General features: G+C 38.2%; 2 protein-coding genes across 8 annotated transcripts in view; one reads left to right on the top strand and one right to left on the bottom strand.

The window, feature by feature from the left end:
* Positions 1-151: 151 nt before the first annotated feature.
* Zup1 (zinc finger containing ubiquitin peptidase 1) lies at positions 152-24,537 on the bottom strand. Of its 4 annotated transcripts, none has more exons than XM_090338236.1 (10): positions 24,471-24,537; positions 19,721-20,269; positions 16,817-16,921; positions 14,762-14,883; positions 12,435-12,603; positions 7,413-7,601; positions 6,966-7,131; positions 4,380-4,531; positions 3,228-3,448; positions 152-380 (listed from the first exon to the last, which is right to left on the bottom strand). In XM_090338236.1, the coding sequence occupies exons 2-10, from the start codon at positions 20,262-20,264 to the stop codon at positions 333-335; spliced, it is 1,716 nt and encodes a 571-aa protein (XP_090194362.1). In that variant the 5' UTR covers positions 20,265-20,269; positions 24,471-24,537; the 3' UTR covers positions 152-332. The 4 variants fall into 4 exon arrangements, with proteins under 4 accessions (XP_090194362.1, XP_090194359.1, XP_090194360.1 ...); XM_090338233.1 differs by lacking the exon at positions 24,471-24,537 and adding an exon at positions 22,654-22,730; XM_090338234.1 differs by lacking the exon at positions 24,471-24,537 and adding an exon at positions 22,116-22,444.
* Positions 24,538-24,643: 106 nt separating this feature from the next.
* Kpna5 (karyopherin subunit alpha 5) overlaps positions 24,644-27,148 on the top strand; it is a 38,285-nt gene continuing 35,780 nt past the window's right edge. The window contains exons 1-2 of one of the 4 annotated variants that reach the window (XM_090338239.1): positions 24,644-24,997; positions 26,975-27,108. In XM_090338239.1, the coding sequence (XP_090194365.1) occupies positions 24,994-24,997; positions 26,975-27,108 (138 nt within the window). In that variant the 5' untranslated portion in view covers positions 24,644-24,993. The other 3 variants (XM_090338241.1, XM_090338238.1, XM_090338240.1) reach the window with 3 other exon arrangements.

Genomic DNA, 27,148 nt, shown 5'->3' with positions numbered 1-27,148 from the left:
ACCTTTCAGAGCTGCAGCTACCTTACAGAGCTACTGACAGTACTAGTCTAAAGAATTGTATGGAAGATTAAAATAACGAAGTACCTAATACAAGTTAGGACCTGATACAAACTGATTTTTGAAACATGGATCAAAAAAACCAAAAAACCAGTAACGCAAACAAGATGTTTTATTGAAATAATTACTTAGTAATGAAGTGCTATGAGTAAAGACATATAGAACTTGAATAACATGCTGAACATTAAGGGAATTCAGGTGTATTAAGGAACTCAATATCTGAATTTGTAAAACAAAGTATAATTAACTCTACCATTATTGAAATGCTTGATTCTTCAAGGAATCTTCTCCGCCGTAAAAACTTGAGATGCTTGTCTTCTGGCCTTGAAAAGGAATTTAAAAATTATTATTTGAAAATGAACTCCAAGAAATGGAAACAAGAAGTTTTTTCTTTTATTGTTCATTTTTCTGTGCTTGGGAAGGCAAAGGTGGGGACAGAAATGGAGGGACAAAGGGTGAACAAATGTAGCGGTGATACTCATTAGAAACTATGTTGAAAATGAATTACACAACTTGCTGGTGTGGAGGGAGGGAAAAATAGAGAGGGAGGGAAGGGGTGACATTTTCCAAAAACTTATGTAACTGTACCTCTCTGTGCACCCTCTATAATAATATTAAAAATTAAAAAATTATTTGAAAGCTAGATTTAATTAATTGTACTATATCAACTGCTCTTCTCCTGTGGTGAAATTTTATGACTATAATATTTAACCATAAATATGCTCTCAACTGATAGATTTATAGATCTACAGATCTATAGGGTTGGACCCTGAAAATTCTGAGCCATGAGGTCTAATAAAGAGAATTGGAATGTCATTCTCTGACACCCAGAAAGCTGGGAGTGGCCCAAGAAAAATTAACTGCTCTTAGCATTACAGAGACCTGAGATCCTATCCTAAATGTGAGTTAATCAGAATTCAAACTTCCTTGGATCTTGGAGTCAGGTGAGGGCTTAAACATATTGTGGTGTTTGCTTCCTAAGATAAGGTAGTCCCTCATCCTGAGATTGTATCAACAGTCTATCTGTAACTTCAAAGAAGGTTGTTAACTTGTTTCCTGCATGTACTCCTCTGTTCTGTAATCAAAAAATACTCTGTAGCCAGGAGTTTGGCCTAGTGGTAGAGTGCTTGCCTAGCATGCACGAAGACCCGGGTTTGATTCCTCGGTACCACATACATAGAAAAAAGCTGGAAGTGGTGCTGAGGCTCAAGTGGTAGAGCTCTAACCTTGAGAAAGTACAAGGACAGTGCTCAGGCCCTGAGCCCAAGCCCAGGACTGGCAAAAAACCAAACAAACAAAAAAACAAAAACAAAAACTCTGTTAATGGGACCTTGGGCAGTCTGTTACCACCAGGAGGCTCAGGTCTCCTGGTAACCTGAAAACCAACTCCGGCATCCAGTCTCCTTCTCTATACTGCTTCTGGCTGAGGCAGGATAAGGTGCTTGCAGGGGTTTGCAACACTATAGATCTATCATTAGTAAGCAAGCATCTTCATATTTTAATGTTCAAAAAGTAATGTACCCACTGCTTGATGAATGTAACTGTAAACCCTCCATACATCACCTCAACAATAAAATACAACAAAAAAAATTAAAATGATCCCAACTTAATATGGCCAAACAAGGAGAAAGGTGAAAAAAGCGAAGCATCATTTGGCATTTAAATCATTGCACAGAAATCTTTTAAAGTATGAGTGGGTGGCTTACACCTGTAATCCTAGATACTCAAGAGGCTGAGATTTGACCAGTGAAGTTTGAAGCCAACCCAAGCAGCAAAGTTCATGAGACTCTTTTCAACTAGACACCAAAAGCCAGATGTGGAACTGTGGCTCAATGGTAGAGTGGGGGCTTTGAGAGATAGAGAGAAAAAAAATCTCAGGGACAGGGATAGCGCCTAGGTATCAGCACAGGAGGAAGGAAGGAAAAATAAAACTCTTGAAGCATCATAATTACACTGAACAGCTTGCCTTTGCCATTTCAAATTATTAGGTTAAAAAGATTAGCTATTTCTTTCAAATAATTTTATTGCTTTCCTGTCCCTTAACATCTTATTAGTGTCCATGTTCTTTCAATATGAAATCCTGTAATGTGTGTGTGTGTGTCTGTGTGGTTTGACATTCTGAGACCTATGTATCCTCTATACTTGATGTGCTATCACGTAGCTTCAGTTCACAAATGGAGCTTTTTCACTTCCTAGAAAATTTGCTGCAATATGTAGCAGTTAACTAATACCAGTTAACTAAAAAAAGGCAAGATCTACATTCACTAAATTATTAACATTTAACTAAGCCAAAGCATATAAACTAAGCCCATTAACTAAGCCCAAGCACATAAAATAGAACCCAATAAATCATAAGAATCATATTTAGAACCCAATAAATCATAAGAATCATATTTTGTAAACAAGAAGAAGGGACCAGGAGGTTGGCCTACTGATAGAGTGCTTGCCTAGCACACAAGAAATCCTGGGTTTATTGTAGTATCTTTGTACCACATACACAGAAAAAGCCAGAAATGGTGCTATGACTCAAGTGGTAGAGCACTAGCCTTGAGAAAGCTCAAGGGTAGTACCCAGGCCCTGAGTTCAAGCCCCAGGATTGGCACAAAACAAAAACAAAACCAAAAGAATTAGGTCTTGGAGTGAATTAGGTTTTTTGACAGTCTGAGGAATCTTTACCCATCACAAGACATTAAAAACTGTTATGTATGATAAAATGAGACTTTTTTTTTAATGAAGCTGAGTGAAGCAACCGGGTCTTCGTGCATCTGGGCAAGCACTCTACCACTAGACTAAACTCCCAGCCCTCCTGAAAGGTTTTTTTTCTTTAAGTATCATGTTAAGCTTGAAAATGTTCATCCCGGAAATTTATAGATATAAAAACAAACATATGGGCTGGGAGCAGATCTGGGTTCAATTCCTTGGTACCACGAACATAGAAAAAGCTGGAACTGGTATTGTGGCTCAAGTGGTAGAGCTCTAGCCTTTAGAAAGCCCAAAGACAGTGCTCAGGACCTGAGTTCAAGCCCAAGGACTGGCAAAACAAAACAAAAAAAAGTATTTGTTCAATTTAATGAAACAGGATAAACATGAAGGGGTAACAGTGTAACAGTTATTGTAAACATTTCAAACTTTACTTTAGGCCCACTCAAGCTTCCCATACTGATACTTACAATTTTCTCCTCAGGAGAAAGAGCACCCTCTACTGCCACTATTTGATATTGCTTATGTTTTAAATTTCCCACAAATTTCCGAAGCTGCCTGAGACTGCCAGCCTCTATATCTTGTTTTAATAGTTTCTGCATTTCTGGAGAAGGACATCCAGGATCAAATATCAGTAAACATAATGTTCTATTTTTTCTTTCTTCAATTCCAACAACTGTCCGACTATGACCTGACAAAACAAAGTGGCATATAATATACACACATATATATGCATATATGTAAAAGCCATGCTATACACACAAATATTGTATAATCATTACTGTATACTCTACAGAGTATGTGGACATATGTAAGTTCATTTAGAATATAAACATGGTTAGTTTCTGATTATGTATCTGAGATCTCTCCTAAGACAAATGATTCATTCTACTTCCTACCTTTTATTTTTAGTTTTCTAAAGGTTCTGTTACAAAAAATTCTACAGCTATTTTACCAAATGTCACTTTTCCTTTCCCAATCTTTCATTGAAATAATCTCAAAGGAAAGGATTAGAAATTTACCTATCCTCAAACAAAAGGTGAACAAAATAAAGTTACATAATCAAGAAGAGCAGAAAAGAGAATTTCATCTTTCATGTTTCACACCCTCAACAATGATTGCTTCACTTTATTTCTGTCAATTCAAACCATGCATTCAACAATATGTGTCAAATATCTGCATTCCAGGCAATATTCCAGTAGTGAGATACTGATCAGCAAACAAGACAGACAAATGTGTCTGTCTTCATAGAGCTTCTATTGTAATAGAAAGAGACCCTCTATAAAGAAGACAAACAAGCAAAGGTAATACCAGTGGTGATAGTCTGGGGTAGAGCTGTGCTTTTATATAAGGAGACGGTTGGTAGGGAAGGCTTCGTCTTAGTGACTTCTGGATAAAGACTTTAAGGAAGTAAAGTATGAACCATGAAAGAAGACAAAGGCCCTCAAGAAGCCAGGAATACCATCATTCATTACCCGAAAATGTACTGAAATGACAAAGTAGCTCTGAAAATCAGAGAGTACTCATAGTACTCCCAGCTCAGTTCTAATTGCTTAATCTGTCTTAAAGCAACAGACGATCTTGTTTTATAAATAACACCAGTAGCTATGAATTACACTCACCTTGGTGCTGGAGATAGATAGGAGGTTTAGATGTACATACGACCTTTGAATCTCCTTCCCTCTCAGAAGAATAATAGTTCAATATCCAGTCAAATAAGCGAGGATGTGTACCCAAGGGACCAGTTGGCTTGTGGAAATCAATAATACGGCACCTATAAAGAATTGAAGAAAAAAGGACTACTGAGAGAGTACTTTGAAAGTATTTTCATCAATGTAATGATCTAACATATAAGAATTTTGATTTAGAACTAATTTTAAGAGGAAGGTGGGCTGAGAAACAGAGAAAGTGAGATTGATTAGAATATGTATAAAAATGTAATGAAGAAATCCTCTCCTGGAGCTTCTATGTGGGAAAGGACATAGCTAGCAAGTTAAATAGAAAGCCCATAGAGTGGGAGAAGAGCTTCACTAGCCATACGACAGACAAGAGCCTTATGTCTAAAATATACCTACAGATCAAAAAAAATAGAACCTCCCCAAAACAAATCATCAAAGAAACAACTATCCCATTAAATGGTGGCTAAAGACTTGAGACTTTTCTGAAAAGGAAATAAGAATAGTCTATAGACACATGAAGAAATGTTCCACATCTCTGGCCATAAAAGAAATGCAAATCAAAACAACTCTGAGATTCTACTTCATTCCATTTAGAATAGCCATTATCAATAAATCTATTAACAACAGATGCTGGTGGGGATGTGGCCAGGAGGGATCACTACTACATTGTTGGTGGGAGTGTGAATTCATTCAGCCACTATGGAAAGCAGTATGGAAGTTCCTCAAAAGACTAAAAAGAACTCCCCTATGACCTAGCAATTCCACTCCTTGGCATTTACCCAAATGTCCAGAAACAACAACATACTAAAACTACTAGTACAATGATGTTCACTGCAGCATTATTTATCCTAACCAAGATATGGAACCAACCAGATGCCTCTCAGTAGAGGAATGAATCAAGAAGATGTAGCATTTATATACAATGGAATGACATCACCCCATTTGTAAGGAAGGGGAAAGATCTGGAAAAAATCATATTAAGTGAAGTAAGTCAGACCCAAAGAAATGTAGGCTCCATGGTTTCCCTCATCTGTAATAATTAGTACACATCTAGGACTCTACTAGCAGAGGATCACAATGTAGCACAAAAGCTATGCACTTATGGTCATTTAGGATGAGGCTTAGCAAAATGAACTTTAGGATATGGATACAAGCGGTTTATCTTTGTGATTGCTGTTCTTAGTGTACTATGTAAAGTTACTCCCCTTTTCCCCCCTTATGATTTATGTCATGTTGTTATTGTTTCTGGTACCTGGTATTTTATATCCATTTATTTATTTGAAATAGGGAAGGGAAGGGGAAAAACAAGATGATTGAGAAGGGGTTGGGGGAGGGAATGGGGAACAAAAACATGAGAAGGCCACATCTAGGACTCTCCTAGGAGAGGATTACAATAGCTCAAAACCTGTGTATATAAGGTCATTTGGATGAGACTAAATGAAATAAACTCTAGGATATGGAAACAAGAGCTTTATCTTACGTGATTGTTGCTCTTAATGTACTATGTTATTTCTCTTCTCTTTTTTTTTTTCCCTTATGGTTAATCTTATGTTGTTACTGTAACTGACTTTTTTATCTGGTAATATATATATATATATATTTGTTTATTTGAAATAGGGACAAAAACATGAGAAGGGATATCAATGCGTAAAAATGCTATCTGACGAATGTAACTGTAACCCCTCTACATTATCCAGACAATAAAAAAAAACTTAAAAAATCCTCTGATGGATTAACTAATGTAACCTAATAATTTTTTTAAAGAATTAATTTTATAAAGTCATTCTCTAAGAACAAAGAAAGAAAATTAAAATTTTGTGATATATTAAAAACTGCCATTTTCTTTTAAGATATAATATTTTAAGTAACCAAAATAAGCTTGATAGTTGATTTAAAGACTAGGATTTTATTTCTAACATAAAAATAACATCTCCTTGAAGAGCTGAAGAGAGAATTGCAGTTAAGTCCACCCTGGGAAAGAAAGGGAAAGATCTTATCTGAAAAATAACCTAAAGGTTGAAAGAGCTAGAAGCTTGGCTCAAGTTGTACTTTCTTAAACAAGCGTGAAAATAAGTTCCAAAGACAGTATTTATGAAAAAAAGAAGAAAGAGAAAGAGAAGAAAGAGGCGGAAGAAGAGGAGGAGAAAAAGATAAGAGAAAGGTAAGTAATGGTTGACTTTGAAAAACAGGAGTTGGCAATAGAGAAACCATGAGATAGACAATACATTTCTGGGTTTTGTTACTTTTAATGGGAGATTTTTTTTTTTTTTTAAGCCAGTACTAAGCTTGAGCTCAGGGCCTGAGCACTGTCCTTGGACTTTCTCAAGACTAGAACTCTACCACTTGAGCCTCAGCACCACTTCTGGTTTTTTTCTATATATGTGGTACAGAGGACTTGAACCCGGGTGCATGCTAGGCCAGCACTCTACCACTAGGCCAAACTCCTGGCCCCTGGGTTTTGTTACTTTTAATGCAATCTAATTTTATTTTTAAACTATTGCTTTGATTAAAAGCTTTGCAGGTACATACTTCACCCTGAGGGAGGTCAAAAGCGTATAGATTTCACATGCTCCGATCCAAGCCTTTGTTCCCTGCAACCTGTTATTGAGCTGAGAGGCTCCTTGAGGATCAAAACCTTCCTTCCACGCATCTTCAATCATTGCCTGAATTTTTGGAATGCAAGGAATTGACATACCTAAAATTATATAAGTACAAGTTATAAGGAAGCTTCTAAGTCACTTAATAATGTCATTTACTAGCATATCCTATTCTAGATGATGCTAAACCACTTTTTCATGCAGTTATTTCAGATATCTTAGATATCTTCTAGTATATCTCGCCTTCCAATCAGAATTCTAGCTTCTTATATTAATTTTCACTACAATGCTTCTTTGTTAAAGCTATTAATTATTCAAGGCATTTATTAATTCACTCCTTATCAAAGGTATTATCATATGAGTACCACATTCCACACACCTTTCAAGCAATCATCAAAAGTATCGTCCTGTAATAATGATGAAAGTAGCATCTGGAAGTTTCTATAACCACATCCCCAACCTTTGTCACCTAAAGATGAATGAAAGTGATCCACCACTGCAGAAAGCCACACGTGCCTCACGTCTGTGGCAATATTTTGATAGTATCTATGAAGGGCTTCAATAATTCCTAAAATAGAAAAGAAATTAAGTAGATTTAGAAAGAGCTATCTCATATATTTCTAACATCAATCTCCAGCTCCATAGCTAAATCCTGTCATTCCATCCACTTTTTATCTTCTCTCCGTTGCAACTTCAAGTTTATATTCTTACTTATTATACTCCAAGTTTCCTTTTGCTGACATATTATTGGGTACACTGAAATGAAATTGTATTACCTCAGCATCTACAGGGCATGACACACAGAAGCACAACTTCTAAATACATGCCTTCTTTTCTGATGTACTATACACAGTACTACTCAGAAATCACTCAGTTCTGATCTATTTGCTTCCAATCAAGAGAAGAGTGGGCTGGACTTGCAGCTCAGAAAAGCATCCTGAGTCAGGATGCTTCGATTCCTCAGTATTGCAAAACTCATAAGATTGTACCAATCTATGGTATATGAAATTCTACTGCAACCTAGCCTCAATGTTTATTTCAGATCACTAGTCTTGCCATAACCTAGGCTCTGGCCTAACTGTACAATCAAACTATAACCATGGTGTTTTAATCCAGTTCCAGTCTTTCACTTTATACACTCTTGTACCATAGTAAATATGGAACACAAAAAGACAGAAATGACCATACTCCTTTAAATCTCATGAACCCACACTACAAATGTTATCATATGGATAAATAAGTTAAAAGACAATATTCAGGCCAGGTGTCTGGAGATGATGCCTGTAATCCTAGTTTTTCAGGTGTATGAAAAACAGTGAACTGCAGGATCACTGGTTGAAGCCTGTCTGGGCAGAAAAGTTTGTGAAACTTTCTCCAAAACAGGCAGCCAAGAAGGTAAGCCAGAGGCATGACCACAGTGTCAGCCAGCCAGCTATCAAGCAAGCACGTGAGTACGCAAAAGGCCTTGAGTTTAAACCCTAGTACAAGTGGAAAAAAAAAAGCTACACCTGGTTTTGTCCCTTTCTTCCACTCAGAATATTCACAGATTCTTGAAGGATCAAATACTATTGTCCTCAGAGGTCCTTTTTCTGAACATTCACTGCGTTTATTCTTTTTGACTCCTAGTACTCGCTAGGTGCATTCTGACACAATAGAATCCTTGTGTATATTTTACCTACTTTGTAGAGTCTGTAAGGCCTATTGGCAATGGTGTCTTATACAGTCCATACTTTCTCGTAACATGTGGTACCAAAAAGAAAACTCACTATTTTAAAATTGGATGAAGGGATAAAAAAACTGGTGTTTTTGTTTGTTCTTTTGGCCTTTAAGGTAGTAGGTAAAAGGTGAATTAATGAACCTATAGTTGTTGTTACGCTGAGTACATAAAGAACAGAAATATAGATCATTTAAATCAGTCCAAAGAACTCAGAAAAATAGATCTGCACTCAAGAAAAAGAAAATTAAAATGTTTACAACTGAGTTCTAAATGATGTGCGGAATGGGTAGGACAAATGTAGACTTTGATATACATAGGTGTACTTATTATACATAATTAGGAGTTCTTCACTATTGGGTAACTGTCTTAGCAGTCACATCAAGTAACCGCTTTAAAGGAAAGTTTCCTCATAATCAAGTATTTTTTGCTCTTAAGCACATACATCGCCTTAGATATTTCCCAAGATAATTTACTTTTTTTTCCTGTTGTTAAAATACAAACATAATTGCAAGTATATAAATGGACATTAAAACATGGTTTTTCAATAAACTTACAGAATAAAGATCTTTGTCACCAAAACAATCACTTCTAAATGTCAATGAAGCTGATAAAAGGATATATTGAAGAGCAATGTCCTTTATTGTTTTACAAATTATTTATACTATATATCCTAGTGTACTATAGAATACTAATATAGTAGAGATCTTTATATTTTTTCTCCTGCACACACACACACACACACACACAGGCCCTACTTAGATTAAAAATCAAAAAGTGCCATATGCTTAGTGGCTTATGACTGGAATTCTAGCTATTCAGAAAGCTAAGATCCACAGGATTGCAGTTCAAGGCCAGTCACAGCAGAAAAGTCTGCTAGAATCCATCTCCAAAATAAGTAGCTCTACCATTTGAGCCACACTGTTAGCAAAAACTCAGGCTATCGTGAGGCTTTGAGCTCAAACACATGTACCCACCTAAAAGGGGAGAAAAGGTAAAACATAAAAAAAGAAAATACATTTCTAATTAACATCCTCATTCAATATTTAAAGGCAAATCATAGACCTGTAGACCTGTATTTAATTTTTTTTAACAAAGGACTAGTTTCCTGAATACTTAAAGGACTCCCAGAGGTCAAAAAGAAAGATAAGCTAGTGTAAAAAAGACAAAGTTAGCAAGTAAGTAATTTCTTTCAACTAACTCAGAAATACTCAGAAAAAATTTCAAGTAGAATGTTTCATCTCATGCTCCATTAAATGAAAAAATTATTCAGGACTTCCATATTAATGTGATTAAGAACACATTAGTGTGAATGTAGACTGCAATCACTTTGGAGACTAATTACTTGGCTAGGTTTAAGGTGTTCATACCCTTTACCTTAGCATTCAGTTCTGGATGCAGTACTAGAGAAACTCCTAAATTTTGTAAATTTTAAAGCAAACAATTAGAAATAACTTAAGAGGTCTATCTCATTGGGAAATATGACACAGCAGAAAAAGTGATATACAGTAACAAGAATCAATATATTTGAACACATTATTGTAGCCCATCTATGTGTAGACTAAATACATGTAGAATATTTTTACAGACATATCCATATATGGTTATGGTTATTAAAGCTGTACCAAATCCAGCATAACAACTCCTTTGTTGGGGAGAAAAGATTTATAATGAGAAAGGTGTTTAGAAAGGGTTTAAGTACAATGAAACATTTTAATAGCTTTAGAAATACTTAAATATGACAAAACCTTAAGATGCAAAAAAGTTGATGGCAGAAACAAAAATCATGTTGCTACAAAATTTGAAAATACTACTAAAATAATTTCAAAAAACACTCATCAGAAATAAAAAACATGCTTTGGTACAAAGCAGATCTGATTATAGACCCAAAGAGGTTAATAACTAGCTGTGTCACCTTGCCTTATTATTTAGGCTATGTCACAATGACCTCGTTCAGAATCTGTAATGACACACAAAAGGATATTTGAGTTAAATGCTAAATATATATGAAATTCTTAATATCAAAAAATGTCCTGAACAACAGCCACTAGCCATTTTTGTTATTATTCAGCATTCATAATGTGGCTTGTCCAAATGAGATATGCTAAAAGTATAAAACACACAATAAATTTAGAAAATGTACAACCAACTAAATGACCTCAATGTTAATAACGATTATAAATTAAGATCGTGGCTTTAAGCTACTAAAATTTGATTAAATAAATCTGACTTAAACTTGGATTCAGGAAGATTTTCACTTTATTGTATGATTCCATCATGCCAGCTTTTACTCTATGAAATTCAGATGGAGGTATCTGTCCCCTATTTACTTCTATTTCCATCTGTCGTAACTGCTGCTGTTTATAACCTCCAGAATTACCTAAACCATATTGTCGCTTTTGGACATAAAAACAAATGACTTAATTTTCAGGTCCCTGTACTTCAATGTTAACTTATTATAGTTTTATTTGAAAATTGATTCTGAAATATTCTGGTTAACAGATGTACAATGTCAATTTTTAAGTCCCTAATCAATTAATAATTAACCATTTTTCTATAAATAACTGGTAGCATTTTATAAAAGGAATGGGATATGCATTCAGCAGAAATCATGACCTTTCACCTTTTCCTGAGTCATGGATATGCAGTGAGGCAAGCTCCAGTCATTCTGGGGAAGACTATCCAGTACCCTGCAGTGTACTGTCTGGCTGTGATGTTCAGCAGTTTATGTATACTGCATGTACTTTCAATTTAGGATATTTTTGATGTACAATGGGTTTATGAAGACACAATCCACTTCAAGTTGAGGAGCTTCTTTTACCTTTTAAGGTACTTTTTCCAATGTCTCTAGGGAATTTAAAACTTACTATGAGGCTCACATATTTGTTGGATAGCATTCATCTAGAATATCATAAGTACTCAATAAAAACTTTAAAGATTCAATTTCCAAAAATGACACAATTTATAACAAATTAGTTAACACAATATAAATCTTTATTATAAAAACAGGTCTACAGATCCTTCAAAATATATTTTTAAAAAAACTGGGGATGGGGCCGGGAGTTTGGCCTAGTGGTGGAGTGCTTGCCTAGCATGCACGAAGACCTTGGTTAGATTCCTTGGCACCCCACATACATAGCAAAAAGCCGGAAGTGGTGCTGAGGCTCAAGTGGTAGAGTGCTAGCCTTGAGAAAGTCCAAGGACAGTGCTCAAGCCCTGAGCTCAAGCCCAGGACTGGCAAAAAAAAAAAAAAAAAAAAAAAAAAAATTGGGGAACAGGCGCTGGTGGCTCATGCCTGTAATTCAGCTACTTAGAAGGCTGAGATGTGAGGATTGCAGTTTGAAGCCAGTCTGAGCAGAGACGTCCCCATGAGACTCTTGTTTATAATTAACTATTCAAGACAACCAGAAGTGGTGCTGTGGCTCAAAGTGGTAGAGCTCTAGCTTTGAGAGAAATCCCATATCCCAAGTTCAAGCCCCATAACTGATAAAAAAGAAAAAAAAATGGAGAGTGAGGAATGTAGCCTAAGTGGAAGAGTGTTTGCCTAGCAAACATAAATTCCTGAGTTCAAAACCCAGAACCATCAAGACAACAACAACAAAAACCAAAACACACACTCTCACTGGTTCTTTCATTTCAGTGGCATATGGACTATTAAAACTATGGTAGTGATGTTTCAGTACTCACCAGAAGTTTTTGTTTGCCCATCATCAATACCAAGAGCCAGTGATTCCATCATGCCAGCTTTTACTCTATGAAATTCAGATGGAGGCATTCGTCCCCTATTTACTTCTATTTCCATCTGTCGTAACTGCTGCTGTTTATATCCTCCAGAATTATCTAAACCATATTGTCGCTTTTGGACATAAAAACAAATGACTTAATTTTCAGGTCCCTGTACTTCAATAAGATGTTAACTTATTATAGTTTTATTTATTTGGAAATTGATTCTGAAATATTCTGGTTAACAGATGTACAATGTCAATTTTTAAGTCCCTAATCAATTAATAATTAGCCATTTTTCTATAAATAACTGGTAGCACTTTGTAAAAACCTGTTTGCTTTTCTTACACTAAAGAGAGGATCCTATCTTTCCTCTAAAGGTATTAAGAAAGGCAGAAGAATTCTGAACACACTGCTGATGTTTTCAAGAAAACTTGTCAATCTTTGGTTCTGAGGTTAGACTGAAAGGCTTACTAAATCATAAGTCATTCAGACCATCATACTGCTTGATAAATCAACTATATTTGTGTACATTGGACACAAATGTAGAACCAACTACACTTGTGAACACTGGACACAAATGTAGTATTCATGAAACTCAAGAAGTATGCATTAAACTGTCTATGGAAAAGCTTCTTGAGATACAAACAATTACAAAGGTACAAGGTAAACCTCACTTTGTTTTGATAAAGTTCAAAAAGCATTTTTGCCTTAGCAAAGGCCAATTTTCTTTGAATTCTGGTAGAAAATATTCTGCATATAAATGAATCAATACTGAGCAAGAAATCCTAGGTTACATCTTCCAAACCGTATTTCAAGGAACTATCCATGTGTAAGAAGTCTGAAAAAAAAAGAACCAAAGGTTAAACAATCTGGGAGGCTGGGCACAGTGCTGCATGCCTGCGTTCCAGCTAGTCAGAAGGCAGAGACAGGAAAATCACAGTCTGAGGCCAGCCTGGAGCAAGGTTAGCATAACATTCTATCTGAAAAACAAACTAAAAGCAAACAGGACTGAGAGTGTGGCTTAAGTCTTGCTTGTCAATACCTTGAATTCAATGCAGCAAAAAAAAAAAAAAAAAAGGTCTGGGAAATATGTATAACCCATTAGTATATTAAAGGCTTTGAAAAACATACCAACTTGTCAAACTTATTTAATTATAAATCCTTTTTGTTTATATACTATCCTATTAACACACAGAAGGATGACATTTAAAAACCGCAAGCAGTAGCACAAATGAAAAATTTGTGAAACTTGTGAATTTGAAAAATGGAAAATAATATCCATTAAAATAATTAAATGCATTAAAATATAACATGCTAACAATTTAGTTCAATAGCTGCTACTGTACACCCAAAACATATCTCAAATATCATCAAAAAGTTCATTCCAAAAATGCCTGGCCAGTTATTAGTGGTGTGCGCCTGTTCAAGCTGCACAGGAGTCTGAGATCTACAGAGTATTAAAGTTTGAAGTCAATCTAGGCAGAAAAATTCATGAGATTCCATTTCCAAAATAATCAACAAAAAGCTCAAGTGGAAAGAGTACCCCAGCCAAGTGAGGCACTTAAGTAACCTGATCAAGTATGAAACCCAGAGTTCTAACCCTAGTCTCAGAGGGAAAAAAAGAAAAACACCCAAATAAATAAACAAAAAATCCCACAGAAATGTCTAAAATGGAAACTGAACCATAAAATTCTAAATATAAATTTTACTTCTAAGCTGGGTGCCAGTGACTCACGCCTGTAATCCTAGCTATTCAGGAGGCTGAGATTTGAGGATCGCCTTTCAAATCCAGCCCAGGCAAGAAAAATCCCTGAGACTCTTAACTCGAATGACTACCAAAAGGGTGGAAATGGGAGATGTGGATCAAAATGGTAGCATGTTAAAGCTCAAGGACAATGCTCAGGCTGTGAGATCAAACTCTAGGACTGGGGAAAAAAAATTACCTCTATGTACTTATCAAAATAGATTTTGAGTATCCATTTCCTAATTTGTACTATCAAATTATACAGATTTGAATATAAGTTTTACTACTTAACCCTGGGCAAATGATTTAACTATCTCTATTTCCATTCTTCATCAGCAAAATAAAGGAGGGACTAAAACAACATCCTTGTAGATTTAATGTGAAGATTTTCAGATACTGTATCTGTCAAAATAAGTACTAATAGTGTTCTTACAAACTATAAAATACATAGAGGAAAACAGCTTAATAAGGACAAAAATTGTCTGAAATCTTGTAAGTATATTTGAGAAATAAGAACTCTACCAAATCAACATAGTCTTTATACCTGCAGTTTTTGAAATCCTTCCATTTCTTGTCTGGATTCCTCAGATTTCCTCTTTCTGTCTTCTTGCTTTTGAAGTTGGTAAGCCAATTCTAGATCACTAGAACACTGTACTTCATCCATGCCTATTAGATATTTTAAATGTTCAGAATTAAAAAAAATTAAAATGGACACAATTGGCTTACTAAGTAGTACATATTTTACAAGTACAGTAAATGCTGTCATTTGCTCTTTATTCATGCCTATGCTGACATGGAACAACCATGGAGCACAAACCTGGCAGAACTTAGAACTGCTTCCACTAAGGGAATGACATACATCTAAATCAAAAATATTCACTAGGTGTTTAAACTTCACGAACACTTTTCATTAATTACCTGATTTTATCTTCATGACAATTTTATGAAGTAGGTATTACTATCTATTGAGAAAATAAAATTTAAAACGGTTAAGTAATACCCTCCCATTATGTTAACGTAACTACAGCAGATTTGTTTTTCAACGCAATACTAAGAAGATCTAAAGTAACAAAACATAAAAACATACACTTGCAAAGTACAGGTGTTAAGTACTAATTTGGGTCTAGCCTCAAACAAATTATATAACATCCTGCCCTGCTTCCTCTCTCCCAGTGTCCTTCAGATCCATTCTTCAGTGCCCTCTGGTTTGTATCTTATCTTTTTCATTCCTATATTAGTCAAGAACCTAGGGAGAAATTGAACAGAGAGGAGGCAGTGAAGATGGGAGGGAGGGAGGGTGAGAGGAGATAGATTTCTTGATAGGTATCTGTAGACTAGAATAACAAAGAAACCAATAGTCAGGTTCAAGTAACTGGAGGCCCAGGGCTAGGAAGTAAGAGTGGCAGCCCAGTCTAAGTGCAAAGGCTCAAGAGTCCTGGAAGAAGAACTGAAAATGCAAGTTCCAGAGTCCAAAGGCTGAAGAATCTGATTACCAAGGGAGCAGCAGGAGAAACAGGTCTCAATTTTTTCCTGTTCTCGGGGCATTCCTCAGTATGGACAAGTTACATTCAGCCTCCAGCCTGGCAGTTTAATTAAGCAACCAAATATTCTTTCCTTCTTCTCAAGCTCTCACCTGCTGCCACATCTTCCCATTTGGTCCCCCTTCCACTAAGTCTTAGAATATATAATATATCCTTCTTTACAACCTACCACAGGCTTACCGCATAATATACATATCCCATATAAAGCCAATTGTACACAGGGCAGGAATAGCCTTCCACTCCCTGGTAACCCTTTCCAAAGGAATGCAGCACAGCAAATGGAGTAAGTACAGAGAACCATCAAAGTAGAGACTATTTCATCTTTGTTCCAGTGATTCCTGGACAAGCAGGTAATGTGTATGGAGATCACCGGTACTGGTGTTAAACCCAAGAAGACCTTTGGATTTCAGAAACTGAAACAAAATAGAATATAACTGAGGAACACATATGTGATCCTTCAACTTCTAAAGCAGCTGAATGATTACTTAATACCACCATTAAAAATAAAGGAAAAGGTTTATAAGATTACTGGTAAACCCATAAGTAACTTTAGAAGCTGAGGCGGGCAACTGAAAATGCACTGAAACACTTTTAGTCTATACAGCTCATATGCATTTTAAATAATGTAAGTGCCATTCGGCAGGTTCCTACTTCAACATTTTTATTGGCTAAAACCTAAGTTCAGTTATGTCCACCTGATGAAGGTTTTTCAACTTGTGGATAAAAAAATTTAACTGGGGCCGGGAGTTTGGCCTAGTGGTAGAGTGCTTGCCTAGCATGCACGACAACCCAGGTTCGATTCCTCGATATAACATACATAGAAAAAAGCTGGAAGAGGTGCTGAGGCTCAAGTGGTAGAGCTCTAGCCTTGAGAAAGTCCAAGGACAGTGCTCAGGCCCAGAGCTCAGGCCCAGGACTGGCAAAAAAAAAAAAAAAATTAACTGGCCTAAAGAAAAAACAAAAACCATTTTCTTCAATGTAAAGATTATTGCTCCAGAGCAAAACCCAAGAAGTAGAAATTAAATAAAGTATTTTTATCTTTTGATGCATAAACATACCTTGTCTATAGCTGCTTTCTTCTAAATGCAAGTTGACATGTTCCTGGAGAATACTGTAATTTGTACAAAGGAGACCACACATAGGACAGTCATAGAGTGGTTGATCTGTATCAAAAGGCAGAAGAAAGCTGGTTTACTCTGACATGGGATAAAAAGAGCTCCATACTACATAAGCAAAGCAGGGCCCTAGAAATGAGATGTCTACTATGCTTCCCTTCACCACTTTCAAACAAGTTTTCTTTTTTTCTTCCTCAAAAGCTACATGTCTCTACATTACAGCATCCCCGTAACCCTTTCTCAGTGGCTAGGATCTTCTGAAATCATGGACATATTTCCTTTTACTTACAAAGATTTCACACCCGAATCAAAAACCTCCCTTTCCCAGTCCTTACAATGTGATCATTCTTAGCTTCTTCTTTAATACACGATTGTGGTAATTCTTTGCCTTTATTTCCAATAATCCTTTTCCTTCATTCTAATTTAGCCCTCAGTAAATAACATAATTTTATTCTTGATTATCATGACTACAACTGACCAACTTCTGAAACAATCTATTTCAAACAACCATCATCATAGTTTTCTGTATGTTTTAACAACTATAAATATCTGGCTTAATTAAAACCCAAATTTTTGTCATTCATCCATCTCCCTCACGATTGTTTACTTTTCAGTTTAGATTCCATGTGTTCTTTGTATAATAAAACACCTAAAACATCTGTAAAATACCTTGTTCCATCTGAGCATTAAAAATCACTTTATTCTAATTTTGTACCTCTAATGACAACAGTCTTTTATTTATTAAACTGAACATTCAGACTCCTGACCATAAGACATATTTCACACTGAGAAACTTCCAAAATAGTGTGCCAATAGTTTGGTGTCAAGCATTTCTCAAGAGTGGGGATTCTTGTACTGTCCATAATAGGAGTCATTAATGGCAGATAATGAAGTCCTACTTAGAACACTGATGGGATCAATGGACAACTCTCAAAATCAGAAATAAAACTAGATATAGCTATAAGCTAACTTTGATAGTATGCCTACAAACTTGCAAAAGCTAATTAGATAAGAAAAAACATCCAATTTATAAGCAATAGAAACTATAAGCTACAGGGCTAGGAATCTGGCTTAGTGCTTGGCTAGCTTGCATGAAGCCCTGGGCTCGATTCCTAAGAACCACATAAACAGAAAAAACTGGAAGTGACACTGTGGCTCAAGTGGCAGAGTGCTAGCCTTGAGTAAAAAGCAGCTAAAGCACAGTGTCCAGTCCTTGAGTTCAGTCCTCAGGACTGGCAAAAAACAAACAAAAAATAAGCTACATAGAAATAAAACTAAGACAACTTTCAATGAAAATAAAAATCCATTCAGCCTTGATAGATTAATGTGAAGATATACTCTGATCTAAAGTCAAGTAGTATTTCAACAGCATTCTCATGGGACTTGAAGTTTCTAGATAGTAAATACATTTAGATCCCAAATTCTCACAGTATGCACATACATGCAGTTCAAACTTAACAAAATAAGTATGTAAGGAACAACAGATTTCCAAGAAAATGCAAGAGTACTTTTAGAACCTCGGAAACATAAGAGTACTTTTAGAACCCAAAACTCGGCTTCAGATAATACACAGAAAATAAAGTTTAAATCCTGCATAACATTGAACTAAGCAATGGAATAAGCTGAAGTCAAGGATTTATTACTGGAAATATATTTAAAAAACAACAGAAGTCAATAGGTAAGTGGACAAGAATAGAAGCAATCAAAAAAGCATATGACATAGAAAACAGACACGATATATGGCATATACAACAGAGAAAATTAACTGAAAAACACATTAATTTCATTGACAATCAGGGAAAAGCATTAAAAAAGAATCTAAACATTAATTTTGTCTTTTACAAAAGTTTTGCAAACCTCAGTTCAAATAAGTTAATTAGCTACAACACCAAGTGCATGACCCACAAAGAAGAAATGAGGATACGTTCCATAAAAATTAAAAACTTCTACCGTAAGTGGAGTGCTAGTGGTTCATGCCTATAATCCTAGTTACTCAGGAGCCTGAGATTTGAGCACTGAGGTTTAAAGCTAGCTCAGGCAGGAAAGTCCGTGATACTCTTTATCTACAATAAACTTCAAAAAAGCTGGAAGTGGAACTGTGGCTCAAGTTGTAGAGTGCTAGCCTTGAGCAAAAGAAGCTCAAGGACAGTGCCCAGGCTCAAGAGTTCAAGCCCCAGGACAAAAAAAAAAAAAAAATCAAATACATACACACATATATATATTTTACTATATAGAAGTCACAAATATCAGTAATATACATCCACTGGAAAAAGTATTTGCAAAATATGTATTTGATAAAAAGGCTTGTATCCAAAATACCCAAGTAACTCTTAAAATTCAAATAAAGAAAAAATTCATAATTACAAATGGAGATCTCAACAATTTCTTCTCAAAAACAAATACAACTATTAGATAAGAAATGAGCAAGCAAATAATCTGAACATAAAATACATAATGCATATGACACATACAGAATGCTACTCAACAGAGTAGAATACTTTTTATTTCAAGAACCCATGGGATATACCAAGATAGACTATAATCTTGAGCTATAAAACAAAGACTCAATAGACTCAAAGGAGATATCATAAGGAGATATCATGCAGAATGTAATTCCCTGACCATATGGAATCAAACCAGAATTCACTAACTGAAAGAATCCAGGGCAGTCCAGATACCATTAGGCTAGTGAAAAGAATATCCTCTGAAAATCAGAATGTTACCTCAACTGTTTTCAACGTAGCTATAACATTTCATTATCTGCATCAAAATTCTTTTTCATAATTGGAGACCACATACTAAACAGAGACTATTGTTACTTATAATTATTTATAATATATACTCAACCTTCCAAAACACTGGCATGTTTTGTTTTCATGTGGATTTCCATATCGTCACTACATGCCTCTACTTTCCCACAAAATGGACAGTCAGGAGGACTATACATTGCTTCATAAGTTGATCCTTTTATTTCAGACAATCCAGACTGCTTTTCCCTGCTTTTCAGCAATTTTCTAGATTCTGTTAAGTTCTCTGAATAAAAGGCTTCCTGTTTTAAAGGAACATCTTTAGGCAGGCTTTGAGCTGAACTTTTCGGATGGTCAGATGCACATGCTGAGTGATCGCTTGAATTAACTTCCCCAGTACTCTGTAGGGTACTGTCCTTATCTGAAATCCCAAACTGTGTTGTGCCTGTCCTTTCAAAATTTTCTTCTCCTGCATTCTGCTCAAAATGAGCTGTTTCAATATGAAAACATATCTCATCATAATTTACCCCTGACAACTTGCAAAATGGACAAGTAATTTCATTTTCCATGTGAACAATTAGGAGGTGAGTCTTCATATCAGGTTCTGAAGCTACTGTTTCACCACAGATATCACAGCAAAGCATGGTGGCTAGAAAAGAACACAATATTATTTTAAGTTTCAAAGCCAAGATTTAAAGGAAAATACATTTCACAAAATGGTAAGTGACAATTCTTTGGTATTTAGTGTTACATTATTTTAACAAAATTTCCAGTGTATTTACTGTTCCTCAAATATACAACTTTATAAATCTCAAGCAAAATTTTTATTATAGAGTGATCAAAAATCCATACTCCCTATGCACCAAAATCTGGAACATCTTTGTTTCTGTTTTTTTTTTTTTTGCTTTTTTTTTTTGATGTTGGACCTGGGACTTAAACTCAGGACCTCCTTTCTCTCTTAGATTTTTTTGCTCAAGACTGACACTCTACCACCTGAGTCACATCTGTATTTCTCAAAATTTGAAACATTTTGGGGCCAGGAGTTTGGCCTAGTGGTTAAAGTGCTTGCCTAGCATGCATGAATGCCCAGGTTCAATTCCTCGGTACCACATACATAGAAAAAAGCCAGAAGTGGTGCTGAGGCTCAAGTGGTAGAGCTCTAGCTTTGAGAAAATCCAAGGACAGTGCTCAGGCCCTGAGCTCAAGCCAAGGACTGGAAAAAAACAAAACAAAACAAAACAATCAAAATTTGAAACATTTTAAGGGTTGACATGCAAAACTGGAAAATTCAACACCTGACCTCAGATAGTGGGTGACAGAAAAAACACAGGTACACTGAAAACAGTGTATACATTCACCTTTGGATTATGAGTACTAGATATATTATGAAGCATAAGTAAATTATGTGTTTAGAGTTGGGTCTCATCCTTAAAACATTATGCATATATAAGCACTCCAAAATTGTAAAATATTCCAAAATTATAAGTATTTCTGGTCCTGTGCATTTTAGATAAGGAATAACTTATATTTCATGTCCCACTTATAGTTTCAAGAATTCAAAGCAAGCAATAAAATAACTTAAAGATAAAATATTTAAAAATAAGGAAAAATATTTAAAAAAAACCTATCCAGCCACTCTCATGCCAATAATCCTAGTGACTCAAGAGTTTGAGATACAAAAGATCACAGTTCAAGTCTGGCCTGGGCATAAAAGTCTGCTACATTCCCTCTCCACCAAAAAGCAGGGCTGGAAGCACAGTTCAAATGAGGAGGAGGGAGAGGAGACAGAGACGAGACGGGGAGAAGGAGATAGGGAGAGAGACGGGGAGAGAGACGAAGCGAGAAGGGAGGGGGAGAAGAATACATGTCTAGGTAAGGTAAGTCACATAAAGTACAAAGTTGATTATATTGGGGCGAAGGATAAATATATCCTAAAACCGTAGGCTCTCCCCTCTAGGCCTATTTCTTTCTGTATATCTAAAGATGGAATATGACGTCCATCCTGGTTTCCCCAGATGCATACAGACACCAGATAAGCCACCTAAGATAGACGACCTGACTCCAGCAGGGTCATCTACCTAAGCCTAACTGTAAACATCCCATTGTGTGTGTGGGGGGGGCTAACCGGGAAGCCCCCACCTCCCTTGACCCAGTGGCTTTTGCCTTATCTTCTGCCCTCCTTGCTTAGACCCCATATAACCCCAGGTCCTTGTCCTAGCCTAGACACACAACCTCCAATGCCTCGGAACAGCCCCTTGCTGTTCTTCAATAAAGAGCCTATTGCTTTTCTGTTCTCCATTTTCCTAACACTTAATGCTAGTACGGTCTACTCCACGGCCCCTACTTTCTCACGCGAGAAAGCACACAGATAGATGGGTGTAGTAGGAGACATCTGTGTTCCTAGTCTAGATAACCGACTTCTGGCCTCAGGTTCCATCACTCTGGTATCTCATCTCTTTTTGTATCAATCTACAAAATGTGTTACACTAGCTTACCAATCTCGTGTACCCTCTACAGACTAGTAAGGTTCTCACTTACGTGAAGGTGGTGTTGCTAAGAAATGTTAAAAAATAATAACAACCACCACGCTCCTCCTACAGACCGTCGTTCAACTAAGAACTACGTAGGAAACAAGGAAGAACGTGGTTCCCTTCGTTCAAGTAAATTTAGCTTTACAAAACCTCCCTACATGGCTGTCCTTCCGTTCCTCCTTTCTTTCAGACAGGCAAGGACCAGTTTCTACTCTTAGAAGGAGGGAGTCTAGACTCGGCGCGTCCCGCCTCGCAGCCGCAGAGGGGACCGCCGCACGCCCAGGGCCGGGGAAGGGAGCGGGAGCTGGGCGAAGGCCGGTAGCAGGTGGCGGGCCTGGGGGGCGGGGCGGGCCGGAAGGCGCGCAGCCCGGTCCGGGTAGGCCCCAACGTCCCGAGTGGGCCCCAACGTCCCGAGCGAGGACACGAGAGGCAGTTTCAGACGCTTCCCAGAGCCGGAGCTCGACGCCCGGGAACCAAGACGCCGCCGTCGGGGTCTACCCACCCGGAAACACAGCGGCTCCGACGCAGCGCTTCACTCCGCCCGCGCCAGATCCCGCCGCTGCAATCGCCGCGGGCCTCGACGGCTGAGGAGTAGAAGCGTGGCGCCTGGCACCGCTCCGGACGTGAAAGATGAACGCCACGCACTCAAGCTACAGATGACCGAGAAAGGAATCTAAGGGACTGCATTCAAAAACACAAAGCACTTCCTCCCTTCCCCGGTAGGAAAGGAATCCCGGCATGCCCTGCTTCAAGCGGATCTGCACTGCATTCTGGGAGTTGTAGTCATTAAAAAACTCAATGCACTCCCCCTCCCCTTATCAGGTTTGGACTCCTGGTTTACTAATATTAAAACTAGATCCAGAATTTTATTTTTTATTTTGTTGCCGGTCCTGGAGCTTGAACCAGAGCTCAAGGCTAGCTTTCAGCCACAGCCTACTTCCAGTTTTCTGGTGGTTAACTGAAAATGGGACTATTAGGGACTTCTCTGCCAGGGCTGGCTCTGAACCTTGATCCTCGGATCTCAGCCTCCCAAATAGCAGGCCAGTGCCATCAGCACCCGGCTTGGATCCAGAAATGTTTAAGGTTCAGTCTGAGTAACTTTATAAGGCCAGATGCTAAGACAAACATGTCTATATTACTCCTTTATTTAGAGCCAGGTTGAGTAGCGGGCAATTTAACTGAGGGGTGTCAATAGAGGGGTTACATTACTACACGATTACTACAAGACCAAAATTAAGTTCTGTAGATTACTTTTGTAACTAAGTTTTTTTTGGGGGGGGGGGGCAGTCCTGGGCTTGAGCTCAGGGCCTGAGCGCTGTCCTTGGGCTTTCTTAAGGCTAGAGCTCTACCATTTGAGCCTCAACACCACTTCTGGCTTTTTTCTATGTATGTGGTACCGAGGAATTGAACGCGGGTCTTCATGCACGCTAGGCAACCACTCTGTCTCTAGGCCAAACTCCTGGCCCTCTAAAGTCTTTTTTCCAAGGTTACAAGATCATGTTACTTTATATTCCTCTCTCAGATATTTATTCAGCAATAAAGTGAGCCCATGAGACCATTATGCTTGGCACTGGAGCTGCAATAGTAACCAAAATACAGGACTTTTGAAGCTTTCATTCTGGTGAGATAGTGAAAAGAAGCTAGTGATAAAGTGATCATAAAAGCTGTGAAGAAAAACTGAGTTAAAGAGAGACTAGTGTTATTAGAAAAAGTCTTGTTGTAGAGGTAAAGGAGCAGATGAATAAATCTTGCACCAACATTTCATTTAGGTAAAAAAATAGGAATGAAGACTTAGATGACTCAAAAATAACATGTAGTATAGTATTAAGGAGAGAGGAGAAGAAGTGGTTACAAAATGACGTCAGAGTTATAGACACTGGTCAAATCACCTAGGACCTTCTAGATAGCTACTGGAATATTTAAACGGGAGGGTGGTGATCTGATGGATGCGCAGTAAAAGGTTTTTAAAAATTACTGGGGTGTGTGTATATGTGTGTGTGAGGGCACCAGATATGGTAGCTCACACTTTAACATCAGTCATCTGGAGATTGAGGCAGGACTGTTTGATCATGAGATCCAACTTGGCCTGTGTCATAGAGCAAAACCCTGTTTCGAGAACAGCAAATTATTCAATGGGTTTACGGTTACACATGGAACATTGAACAGGACATTGCTATTTTTTTGCTCCTCAGCAATCTACTAAAATAACAACCAAAAAACGAGTGAATGTTTACAAAACTTTGAAAGCTAGAAAAAGGATGAATGAGCAATAACCAAATTAATTGAAAGGCCGCCAGAAACCACGCCATCATACTGTACCAGAAATTTTTTTATCAGGTTTCTCCGACTGTTGGATTCTCCAATCTCCAAAGAGCTGCGAGGCAAAGATGAGACTTCTCAATCAGCACTGTACTGTAGGATGGACAGATGGATGGATGGATTGTGAACCGATGAGAGCTCCTTCCTCGTTGGCACGCAGAGGACTAGTGACCATCTCACTACTGGGAATGAGAGACAACTTCAGCAGTGGGCACACAGCTGCTGGCTTCCAGGAATAGGAGAGGTCGGAATGACTTTCTTCTTTCCGCCCCGCCCACAATCGGAGCCCCGCCTCCCTTACCTTAGCCACGCCCTCTGCTGCCGCGGCCGCCGTGGATAGCAAGGGCTTCTGGGAAACGAGCGACAGGGTCTCGGGCTAGGGGCGCAGGTAGCCGCCATCTTGGACTGCGCTCCGGGTCGCTGCACTCGGGCCTCTGAGGGAGCAGTGCCGACCTTTCCGTTATCCGCCGCGGTCGTCGCCGCCGGGAACCCGAAGGTCGGGGTGTCGGAGAGTTCCACTCTCATGGGTAAGTGGGAGTGACGCAGGTGGGTTGGAGGGGTTCTAGCGTTGGCCGCTGGGTGCCAGGCGGGCTGTGGCGGCCGGGCCGGGGGCAGGGGGGCGTGGCAGCCGGACCGCGGGGCCGTGGCGCTAGGGGTCCGAGCCGGGACTGGCGAGCCGCGGCCGCGGGTCTTGCCGCTCCCCCGCCCCGGGGCGCTTCTCCTCCACACCTGGTGGCGCCCGGGCGGCCGTCAGCCGTGGACCAGCCGTTCTCACCGGATCCTGGGGACCCTCGGGGCCTCACCCTCCGTCCGCCCGGTCAGCCTCCTCCATACCGCGTCGACGCGGGTGAAGATCCAGCGGCGTTTCCTCGATTCTGCGGGAGTGATGGGAAGATGAGAAAGCTGCGCAGCGGCGGCACGGTGGTGTTTCAGAGAACGCCCACCGGGCAACATTTTGGGGGCACAGACACACAAGGCAGAAGGATTTATAACTTGCTTCTCAATTTCGATGCTTCGTATGAGTCATGTTTTTGCAGGAAGGCGAGTAAGTAAGCAAGGAACAGACACCTGTCCTGTCCTTCAGACCTAAGAACCGCTGGTTGTAAGCTCTCCCAGTGTGCTGTCCCTTGTGGAGGTTTGCGATTCTCTGACTAAGCATCTGAACACATAGACTGGAGAGTTAATAAGTTTCAGCAAAAAGAGCACTTGGACTGGAGGTGTGGCTCGCGTGCTAGCCCTAGCAATCAAGCCGGCCCAGTGAGACCCTGAGTTCAAAATGTTAGTACCAGCGGCAACTAAAATATATATATATATATATATATATATATATTTTTTTTTTTTTTTTTTTTTTTGCCAGTCCTGGGCTTGAGCTCAGGGCCTGAGCGCTGTCCTTGGACTCTTTCTCAAGGCTAGAGCTCTACCACTTGAGCCTCAGCACCACTTCTGGCTTTTTTCTATGTATGTGGTTCCGAGGAATCGAACCCGGGTCTCCATGCATGCTAGGCAAGCACTTTAACCACTAGGCCAAACTCCCGGCCCCCTAAAATATATTTTTATGAAACCCCAGCCTTAGAAGAAAGACAGTTCTGGTGCCGGGAGTGTGACCAAGTGGTAGAGTGCTTGTCTAGCATGCACGAAGACCCGGGCTCGATTCCTTGATACCACATGCATAGTAAAAAAAAAAAAAAAAAAGCTAGAAGTGGTGCTGAGGCTCAAGTGGTAGAGCTCTAGCCTTGAGAAAAGTCCAAGGACAGCGCTCAGGCCCTGAGGTTAAGCCTAGGACTGGCAAAAAAAAAAAAAGAAGAAAGACAGTTCAAGTATTTTATTTTTCAGGAAACAGAATTTCATTGGGTGAGAAAGTATCATTTCCTTGGCCTTGACATCCTTTTTTAAAGCAACACGGTGAAAATGATGATTAAAAAAAGAACATGACATAGGCATTGTCGGGGCTGTATTTTATTTGGAAGACAAATTTATGCTGAATTTTCTGTTGAAAGGGTTTAGCTTGACTGATTAGGTTAATAGTTGCGGAAGTTGTTTCTAGACTGTACCTGTGTGGTAAAGTAGGCCTGAAGTGATATGATCAAATGTGATCAGAAAACATTAGAAGTTGTTTGTCTTTTAAAATGATTCCTTTAAAAAAATGTTATTTTATTGTGAATTTAGTAATGGGATAGTACATTAAGGTAACATTTATAGAAAAATACTGAGGGATAAATATGATTTCTCTTTCATACGTACAGACATGTGATCAAAAACATTTAGCAGTCTAAGAATATTTAGTAGACACTTTGGATTGTAGAATTCTTCAAATATATAAAATTAGTATCCTATTTAATATCAAGGGTTTGATAGTGTTCATTTTGAAATAAATAAGAGAGTGTGTTCTTTGTACATAAGTTTCAGAATGAATTTTGTTAAAGCTCTGTGTAATTAGCCTGAATTTAATGGCCTTAAGGTAAGCCTCTTACAGTTTGAGAACTATTTTGGTTTCTTCTGTTAAGATTCCATGGCTAGTCCAGGGAAAGATAACTACAGAATGAAAAGTTACAAGAATAAAGCCCTGAATCCTCAAGAGATGCGTAGACGAAGAGAAGAAGAAGGAATACAACTTCGAAAACAAAAAAGAGAAGAACAGGTAGAATTTTAAAATATTTTAACAAAAATGTATTTTATTC

The sequence above is a fragment of the Megascapheus bottae genome, chromosome 8, assembly GCF_031878675.1.
Source record: "Megascapheus bottae isolate mThoBot1 chromosome 8, mThoBot2.hap1, whole genome shotgun sequence".
Taxonomy (NCBI): domain Eukaryota; kingdom Metazoa; phylum Chordata; class Mammalia; order Rodentia; family Geomyidae; genus Megascapheus; species Megascapheus bottae.
Note: the sequence above shows the minus strand (reverse complement) of the source record. Positions and strands in the feature narration are given on the sequence as shown.